Raw genomic sequence first — 10520 nt, 5'->3', positions numbered from 1 at the left:
ATTGATTATTATACCGGCTCGATCCGACTTCCCCGCCACAGGTTGTTGCTGCATGATACGCCGTCATTTGCGAACGTCCATGCGACAAGCACGGCAGGCAACCCGTGGCGGAGTGAGCCTCCTGGTCGCGGTCACGGCGCAGGGACGTGCAAGTCTCCGCCTCTGCCCGCGATTCTACGCGTGTACAAAACATGTTCATGCACCGAACAAGCTAACTAATGCACCTAAGAATGATTACAAGTTCCTGTCACGATTACAGAGTACTGGACCCCAACAATTCACCCCCTAATCGTGACACACACCGATGACACCCAGCTTCTGACGCATCTCGATAAACTTCACTCTCCCCAACGGCTTTGTCAGAACATCTGCTAACTGTCGGTCAGTGCCAATGTGTTGAACCTCAGCAACACCATTACTAACACACTCTCTGATATAATGATACCGTGTGTCTATGTGTTTGCTTCGCTCATGATATACCGGATTCTTGCTCAACTCAATTGCTGACTTACTATCCATCAGGAGCTTGAACTTCTGAACTTTTTCACATGTCAGATCTGCTATCAGCCTGCTCAACCAAACACCTTGGCATGCAGCAGCAGCTGCTGCTATATATTCAGCTTCACAGCTTGACAGTGAAACAACCCTTTGTTTCTGTGACGTCCAAGTCACCACATTTTCATTCAGAAAGAACAGGATCCCTGTAGTGCTTTTCCTCTTCTCAAGGTCACCTGCATGGTCACTATCAGAATAACCCAACAGTTTCAGGCCTGAAATGGACTTCTTTTCATACTTGCAACCATATTCAGAAGTGCCAGCTACATATCTGACAATCCTTTTAACTGTTGCCCAATGTTCAGAAGTGGGAGACTCCATGAACCTGCTCACCATCCCAACTGCAAAAGCAATGTCAGGTCTGGTGTTCACCAGATATCTCAAGCTCCCTACTATACTTCTGTATTTGGTCACATCTTTCACAAGATCAGGCTTCCCAGGGAGTAGCTTGCAATTCTGCTCCATTGGAGTGTCAGCAGGATTGCAGCCTGTCATTCCACACTGATCAACAATCTTAGTGGCATATGCTCTCTGACAGATAGTGATCTGCCCAGGACTTTGTTTTACTTCCATCCCCAAGTAGTAACTCAACATGCCAAGATCACTCATACTGAATGTTCTGCACATTTCCTTTTTGAACTCAGCAATGTTGTTTTTGTCAGGCCCACAAATTATGAGGTCATCAACATATACACCAAGCAGCAACAGTGAACTGCCACTGCCTCTCTTGTACACTGCATGCTCCTCTTCACTCCTGACAAAACCCAACTTCTGCAATTCTTGATCTAACTTGGCATTCCAAGCCCTAGGTGCTTGTTTCAACCCATATAGGGCTTTTCTCAGCTTCAACACCTTGCTTGGATACTTGGGATTCTGAAATCCTGGTGGCTGATGGACATAGACCTCTTCTAGCAAATCTCCATTGAGGAATGCAGATTTCACATCCATGTGATGCACTTCCCAACCACCTTGAGTTGCCAGAGCCAGGATCAATCTTACTGTCTCCAGCCTAGCCACTGGAGCAAAGACCTCCTCATAGTCCACCCCCTGTTTCTGAGCATACCCCTTTGCCACTAATCTTGCCTTATGTTTGACAATATTTCCCTCAGGATCCCTTTTCACCTTATAAACCCATTTCAGTCCAATTGCTCGGTGTCCCTTTGGAAGACTTGCATAGCACCAAGTATCATTCTCCTGTATGGACAGCAATTCAGACTTCATAGCATCAATCCAGCACTGTTCTTCTAGTGCCTCATCCACACCATTTGGTTCATCTGCAGCCAACATACACAAGCCACTATACTCATAGTCAAGAACTTCTTCAGTGGAGTCAAACAGCTCATTCAGAGTTCTGTATCTAGGTGTTCTTTCCTCTGAACTGCCATCCCCCTGGCTCGATGGTGTTGCTAGGTTCTGATGTGGAGTCTGCATTGATTCTGGGGAGTTTTGTGGAGATGGTGTTGCTTCATGAGGAGCCACAATACCCTGTTGCCCAACAGAAGCCTCCCCCTCCTCTTCTGCTGCTGGCTGGGCACCTGCATCAGCTGTTGTCAGATTTTCATCAGACAACTCATAATGTACGATAAAGGTTTCAGTTTCTTCAGCTGTCTCATTTACTGCATTGGTCCAGTTCCAGGCCTGTCCTTCATCAAAAACAACATCTCTACTGACCACGAGTCGACCAGTAGTTTGATCAAATAGCCTGTACCCTTTGGTGCCCGACTCATAGCCAATAAACACCATTCTGGTTGATCTGTCTGACAGCTTGTTCAGACGAGGACCTGTATGCTTCACATATGCCATACAGCCAAATGTTCTGAGATGATTCACACTAGGCTTCCTTTTGTACCAAGCTTCAAATGGAGTGATGCCTTCTAGACTTTTTGTTGGTGACCTATTCAAAATGTACACTGCAGTCAGAACTGCCTCACCCCAAAATTTTGCAGGGACACCCATGGCCTTTAGCAAGCACCTGGCCATCTCTACCACAGTTTGGTTTCGATGCTCTACTACCCCATTTTGTTGAGGAGAATAGGGTGTAGTAGTGTAGTGCTTGATGCCCTGCTCATTGCAAAAGACTGAGAATAGATGAGATGTAAATTCTCCTCCCCTATCTGTTCTCAAAGCTTTTAGCCTTTTGTCAGATTCCAGCTCAGCTCTCTGTTTGATTTTTTTTAAACTTTCCAGTGCCTGATCCTTGCTTTTTAGCATCTCCACCCACATAAATCTACTGTGATCATCAACAACTAGTAGAAAATATGAGCACCCCCCTGGTGTCTTAGGAGTGATATGGCCACAAAGATCTGCATGAACTAGCTGCAAGCCCTGACTAGCTCTTGCTCCTGAAGCTTTAGGAAAAGGAACCCTGTGCTGCTTCCCAAGAACACACCCATCACAAATCTGCTCCACCTTGTTAATTATCGGCATACCAGTAACCATCCCTCTACTGCCCAGATCTCTTAGAGCTCTAAAGTTCAGGTGACCGTATCTAGCATGCCAACGCCAAGCTAACTCTTCAGACTTTGCTAACAGACATATTGGTTCAGTCAGATTCAACTTGACAGTATAGAGCCTGTTAGTGGTTCTAGGAGCAGAAATCAACAAAGCACGTCCTTGATCATACACACACATCTTGCCATTCTCCAGAACCACTTTGAAACCTTTCTCTTCTAATTGACCCAAACTGACTATATTACTTCTCAACTTAGGAATGTAATAAACGTCAGTTAATACCTTGTGAGATAGTTGATGGCGACCTTGAATCACCACTGAGCCGATCCCTTCAATTTCGACGCGGGAGCCATCACCAAAACGCACGGTGCCGCGAACAGATCGATCGAGCTGTGTCAGCGCTGATCGAGTCCCGGTCATATGGTTGCTAGCGCCGGTGTCAAGCACCCACACTCCATCAGGAACGTCGATGGGAATCACCTTCTCCATGAGATGCACGATCTGCGTCGGCTCATGCACGACGTCGCACGTGGCCAGCAGCAGAGCGCCACCATGTTCAGCTCCGCCGACAGCGATGTTCGCCTCCGGCTGTGCTGCCTCCTTCTTCTCCTTCTTCGGGCGTTTGCAGTCCTCCACCCAGTGACCGTAAATGCCACAATTGCGGCACCGGCCTTTCCTCCTTGGCGTGCCCATGGAGGTCAGTTTGACCTGATCCGGGGCACCACCGTCTGGGCGCGCCGCCGCCTTGCCCTTTGAAGACCCGGAGCCGAATTTACCTCCACCTTGCTTGGGCCCTGGGTGGAAGCGGTGCTTATGTTTCTCAAGCCAGTCATCCTCGGCGAGGAGAAGACGGCCAGCCTTGTCGACGATTTGTTCTACTTTGTCGTCAAACCTCTCTTCAGCTGCCCGTAGTCGCCCAACCAACTCCTCCACTGTCAACTCCTTGAGATTACAAAACATCTCTATGGACACCACCACTTGGGTGAACCGTGGCGGCACCACGCGCAAAAACTTCTTGACGACGCGGACATCGTCGATCGTCTCTCCCAGAGTCTTGAGGTTTCCGACGAGATTGGTGATTCGCATCCCAAAATCATCGACTGATTCCCCCTCCTTGAACTGGATGTTTTCGAACTCCTTCAAGAGTTTCTGGGCATTCACCTCTTTGACTCGATCGGCTCCAATCCGCATGGTTCTCACCGCCTCCCACGCCTCCTTCACCGTCTTCTTCCTCCCCAACGACTGCCACATCTCCTTTGGGACAGAACGCAAGAGCGCGCTCATGGCTTGACGATCTTGTGCACGCTTCGGATCGGTACCCGGGTCGATCACCCCCCAGATCTCCAATGCTTCGTAGTTGCACTGCATCAGCATCGCCCACTCGGTGTAATTGTCGCTGGTAAGCATCGGCCACATGAGCGAGCTCTCCTTCACGCCGGTGGAACTCGACGTGTCGCCCATGGCGTCTGACGGTGGTTGGCGGCGCAGCTTGCGATCTTCTTCTACGTCGGCTCTCTTGGTGGACCACTGGATCCACCGGAACTCTCAACTCTCGCTCTGATGCCAAATTGTTAGGATCGGTGGCTCACCGTCCTAGGAACTCTCGGCTGCCGGCGATGCCCGGTGGTGTGCGATCACCACGGACTCGAACAGATCGAACAAAGTATAGAACGCAGAACACGGCGAGTTGGTTTACTGCGAATGGCGCAGCTTTCCCAGATGCACTTCATTGATTATTATACCGGCTCGATCCGACTTCCCCGCCACAGGTTGTTGCTGCATGATACGCCGTCATTTGCGAACGTCCATGCGACAAGCACGGCAGGCAACCCGTGGCGGAGTGAGCCTCCTGGTCGCGGTCACGGCGCAGGGACGTGCAAGTCTCCGCCTCTGCCCGCGATTCTACGCGTGTACAAAACATGTTCATGCACCGAACAAGCTAACTAATGCACCTAAGAATGATTACAAGTTCCTGTCACGATTACAGAGTACTGGACCCCAACAGCCAAGGGCTGCGAGCCTGAAGGGAAGGAGTCCTCATGCGTGCTATTTGGATGTGCGTATACGTAGATGGACAAGATAGATAAGGAGAGAGAAACGGAAAAAGGTAAAATAAGTGAGAGAAAAAAATGAATGAAGAAAAAATAAAGAAAAAAATATAAAAGGGTACTAGAGACATTTCACTGCTTTCAACAGATGAAGCTATTTATCGAACTTTTTTCTAAGAAAGTTTCAACTGATGTACCAGTGAAGCTGCTCTACAACCCGAAGAAAAAAAAACTACTCTACCAGTGAAGCGGGTTGTACCAAACGCAATTATAAGAGTTCGTGTTTGTTTCTGTGCTTGCTTACGGGACAACATGCACAACAACTGCACTGAAATTTTAGGAGCTCGTTGAAGTATGATTAGTGTACAAAGTTGGTATGCAAAATTTTTGATTGGCCATTGAAGAAATTCGTGACTCCCGTACAAAGCATGGTCATATATCTAGTTACTCTAAAACATGTTTTCTCTTTTTTTTATATATATATAAGAAAACACGTTTCACTTTATTACTACGCTCACCGCAAACGAGGTAACAATTGGACACTGCTGGAGGTGAAAGATACCGACATGGATGGAGTGCCTGCTTATAGGGCCTGTTTGGATGCAGCAGCCTGTTTGGATGCAGCCCTGCTAGGTATTGCCGGCCAGGCAAATGCATCCTGGCCCTGACAAATGCATCCGATGCTGTTACATTCTCAATGACTGCAACCTACAGGATAAACACCATTCATGATCCGGATAAAACTGTGATTAATTTACCACCACTCATGCATTACACAGTTTTAGCTGGTTTTCAAATGTTTACAGAAAAAAATGGTCCAGCAGATTCTCATACTTAACTGATGGACTGTTCGCTTGATCGTTTCTGTGGCTTATAAGCCGGCTGATGCTGTTTTGTTGTGAGAGAAAAACATTGTATCATGGCTGATATGATCAAGCGAACAGGGTCTACTAAACCAGTATGGGGTCCTTTAATCACAAGAGACCCTATTACAGAACCAAAATTAAACGGGAAGCAGAAAACTGCTGTACCTTCGTTAGCATGACCATGAGCTGTTTGGTTGGCTGACATTCGAATCCGCAGCTTGAATATAATTTATGTTTACTTCTCACATTCAGCGAGCAAATAATAGACAGCAGATTTTGTGTTTTTGCTCAGTGGCACACAGTGTTGCAAAAATCAATACAATAGGTTATCCTAATATTTGTCAAAAGGCAACCTCATATGTCTAACTACTACAAAAGAGGGGAAAGGAAAACCTATCCGCTTTACAGAACCAGTGCACTAGAACTACCACATGATAAGTCATCTATCTAAAACTAACAATTTACAAGATATACGAGTTGTAAAACTGCCTGTATGAAAATGCAGCCATGCTTAGTAATTTCATATACTGCCTAGGAAATCAGAAACTGAATGGTATCTGTCATAAATTTTGTCAAATCTCCACACTCTGAATCAGCAATGGATTTGAATGTCTAACTTCAGTTTCTTCAATTGTCTAGCTTTCAATGCTTTCGTTTTCTGAGTCTAGGTTTCCTCCCTATCCACGAAAGATGGCACCCCAGTCCTGTGGTAGTCTCAACAGAACTGGTCTTTTGCACAGTCTCAGCAGAATTGATGTTTTGTGCCTTCGCATGCCTCACTGGCTCAGCTCTACGCATTGTAGCAATCTCATCAGGTTTGCTGTTCTGTGCAGCCTTTGTTTTCCGCATAGGCTGCTTCCTAAAAGTTGTGGTAGTCTCAGCAGAACCAATCTTCTGCTCTTTGTCAGTCTCAACTGAATCGATCTTCTGCTCTTTGTCGTTCTTGACAGAACTGTGCTTCCCACTGCTGGTAATTTTCTTCATCAGCTCATCTAAATCATTGGTAATTAGGTCCAGAGATTCAAAAAAGTGGTGCTCGTCATCACTGCCAATCTCAGACTACAGACACAAATAGAAGAAAACATGTTAGGAGTTGCCAACAGATAACACAGTGATCATCAACAAACTAGGTATATTAGCTTACATTTGCTTGAAGTTCAATGTACTGAAGACCTTTCTGCACGATTCTGATCAAGGCACCTTGTGGGATCATTCCCTGGATGTTGCCTTTTCCAATGCCTGCCTCATAGAAGAAATTGAATGCTGTATGCACAAATCCTGCGATTTCATATGGAACAAATAAAGCATTTAAACATGGAATACTTATTTTTCAGATTAGATCTTACAGTAATTTACATGCTTTAAGGCACAAAAACCTAAACAATCAGCTAGGTTCTAGTGAGCTCTTAGAGGTGCTAATTATTTAGTTAGAACCTGACAAAGTATTCAAGAAACAATTAAGCAATGCAGAAATAATTCCACAACCACTCAATGAAGGATAGTAGTACAAATGATGCCAATGTTTTATTACTACATTAGATACTGTTCTTTTCTTTAACTCTAAGTTGCCAGGAACTGTGCAGATCGGGCTGATTTCTGTTTCGGAACTGTGAGTTGTTCGGTTTTTTGGGTCCCTTTTTTCCCTAAAAATGGGCCAATTCATTTTCTTATAATAAATTATGCGGCAATGACCTTGTCGCCCTTTCGAGAAAAAATGTTGCCAGGAACCCAAGTGCTTTTAGCTATTTGCATAGACCAAATTATGGGACAACAAAAGAATAATTGCAGAATCAATCAATCAGGGGCGAAAAGTCCAATCTTAAATTATCATGTAAGCAGGCACGGTGGCATGAAAGAAGGAACGCTCCAACCAAGGAAGAAATATTGCCATTCATTAAGTAAGTTCTCCTACCAAGTTTGTATGTACAGTTGAAATCATCCATTTTTCTCTTCATATAAACAAAGCAACAGGCTAACAACACTTTATTATTGAATCCTAATTCCTAACTTATAAAGAATTGCTATGTGGCCACTGCTCAGTTAGTTGTTTGACTGTATAAACAAACATGAAGTAGATACATAAAGAACCCAAACAAACTTGTTAAATTGGCCCAAAGATGAACCAAGCAGCACATATCCTAATAAAGTAATAATCCCTTAAACAAAAGTTAATCATGATTTCTTTTCTTAACAAACCGTGTTCCATACTACAGAGCTCATAATGAACTGAGCACAATATTTTATCTAACCAGTGTTCCATACTTCTTCTAGTTACTTGCTAAGCAAGAAGAAGCTATACAAGGATGCACTACTGTTGTCTTGAAAACACTGAAAGGAATGAAGCACCGTTAAATTTTTAATTTTTATTTAAATTAGGAGTAAACTCTCTCCTGGTTCAGGTTTATAAAGAAATTAAGATGCACTAAGCAATTTGATGAAACCAACATGACAATGAATGACCCTGACCCGAGCCAACCAACCGAAATTTATGGAACAATGGTTACTATTTTTTTTTCTTTTTGTTCTCTCTAGACATAAATCTTCCAGTTTTTCACTCGAACTAAGCAAACCAACACTAATTCTGGTCATTACATAGATCCCTAACAACACAATGATCAGAATTTACCCATGAAAGAATTGACAAACATGTAATGCTAATACCCGACCGAGATGTGAGAGGATTAGATTATGGTTCTGAAACCTGATTCCTGGAGGTATCTGTACACGGCAGCATTCAGCTCAGTTCCTGTGAGGACCTGAGGCCCTTTTTTCTCCATTGGAGACCACACTGAAAGAACCAACCCTTTCTTGGAACCTAGCAAGGTAGTTACAAATTTGGTCACTGAAAATTTGGCAGCTACAATAGTAAAATAATGGTATCTTACCCAAACATTCAGGCAACAAAACAAGTTCTAGGCAATTCTTGTAAAATAATAAAAAAAATTAAAATTGGCTGCATCTGATCTCTATGCTGGAAATTCCATGAAGCCAGAAACATCAGAGTTCAGAGGTGCCAAATTTTTGCATTGACTAATCATAGCATTGCCAAAATTTGGTAACAGGCGCACTTGACAACGGTCAAGAATTGGCCAGACTAATTGTCTAATTATTAAGCCAACAGTAATACGAACATAACTTCCCAATTAAAGAAAATTCTGATGCAAGCAGCTACCTGGTGAACATGACCAACACTATGAATTTACCTAATAAGTAATAACTGGGCAATGTTGCAATAACAACCAACAGCTTGGACCTCGGAGAGTTTCATCCAGTCATAACTTCATAACTTCCATCTGGACTGAGCAAGCCGAAAGCGGAAGAAGTATTTATGTTTCATAGTTGAGGCTTAACGCGAACTCACAAGCTCCGAATCCTAACCAAAGCGAGGAGTTGACTAAGAAGGATAAAAAAATTAACATAATCCACTGTGCTTATTTACGAACAAACTACGAGAGCTCTGCTTGCTGTTCAAATCGAGAAGAGGAAACGAATGTTGATCAGATAAATGTTTTCTGGGAGAGGCACCAAGAACTCACGCCTTTATCTAGGTGATGAATTGGCATTGGTACAAAGGGATAACCAGTACTGATCTATCTGAGGAAAAGAGAATCCCATTCGTTGTTATCGAGCAATTCAACACTAAAAGCAAGAAAAGCCGATCCTTTTCTTTGTTCATCAGAATTAACCAAGAACCCACAATATATACAATCTATCCGGTTCGGGCAGTCCAAACACCATTAATAACCAAGAAAGAATGCCCAAATAAATAGTGCGAGAACCTAGCGCTCCGCCATTGGGATTTGGGAGACCAAGAACAAGTGCCTGGCATGCTCCGCGGGCCAATTCGATGAAACCCCAAAGCAAGGAACAAGAAAGCTGGAGTCTCCATCCAAGAAAGAAATAAAGAACCAAGCAACACGCAATTCCCACGGGCGGAGCGGGGCTTGAGGCCAAACCTGAGACGCTCTGGATGCAGCGGTGCACGGCGGCGGGCGCAGAGGTGGTCGTACGCGACGCGAGCGCCCGCGGCTTCGTCCGGCGGCTCAGGAGATCGTCCGACGGCGCGGCGCGGAGCGAGAGGAAGAGAGAAGTGGAGAAGGGGTTTGGGTATCTTGCCGGTTGCCGCTTGCCGACGAGAAATCTTGGCGGTGGCGCGGTGCGGGGGTTTGGTCTCTACTAGGCCGGGGAGAAGGCCAGAAGGGTAAAAATAAAAACTAAAAGGAGCTGCTGCGGAGGAAAAAGGTTTTATAAGCACGCCCTCGGTAAAAAATAAAAATAATTCTTGATTTTCGAAAGTCAAATAATTTAATCAAACATTATATAAAAAAAATACTAACATCTGTCTGATACCAAAAATTACCTGAACTCTGCATCTAAATTGCCACTATATTCTTTCCTCAAAAAAGGTTTAAATAACTATTTATATATCTTTTCTAAATCTTTTTTATTTCTATATTGTTATTAATAAAAAAATAACTTAAATTGTGGCTAGCGCGCGCCTGTCGTGCCTGCTGTGCATGGTGCTTCTGCCTGCTCCGCCTGCTGCACGCGCCCGCATCTGCTTGCTGCTACGCGCCTATCAATGCTGCCTTGCCTCGGG

General features: G+C 44.5%; 1 protein-coding gene across 2 annotated transcripts; it reads right to left on the bottom strand.

Annotated features, from left to right (window-relative positions):
- Positions 1 to 6219: 6219 nt before the first annotated feature.
- On the bottom strand, positions 6220 to 10103 carry LOC136471541 (WD40 repeat-containing protein HOS15-like). Of its 2 annotated transcripts, none has more exons than XM_066469283.1 (4): positions 9877 to 10103; positions 8622 to 8735; positions 7065 to 7198; positions 6220 to 6979 (listed from the first exon to the last, which is right to left on the bottom strand). In XM_066469283.1, exons 2-4 carry the CDS (start codon positions 8695 to 8697, stop codon positions 6563 to 6565), a joined length of 627 nt encoding a protein of 208 aa, XP_066325380.1. In that variant the 5' UTR covers positions 8698 to 8735; positions 9877 to 10103; the 3' UTR covers positions 6220 to 6562. The 2 variants fall into 2 exon arrangements, with proteins under 2 accessions (XP_066325380.1, XP_066325386.1); XM_066469289.1 differs by lacking the exon at positions 9877 to 10103 and adding an exon at positions 9124 to 9249.
- Between the last annotated feature and the right edge of the window lie 417 nt (positions 10104 to 10520).

This window comes from Miscanthus floridulus, chromosome 1 (genome assembly GCF_019320115.1).
Source record: "Miscanthus floridulus cultivar M001 chromosome 1, ASM1932011v1, whole genome shotgun sequence".
Taxonomy (NCBI): Eukaryota; Viridiplantae; Streptophyta; class Magnoliopsida; order Poales; family Poaceae; genus Miscanthus; species Miscanthus floridulus.
This window is presented reverse-complemented; position numbering and strand designations above follow the sequence as displayed.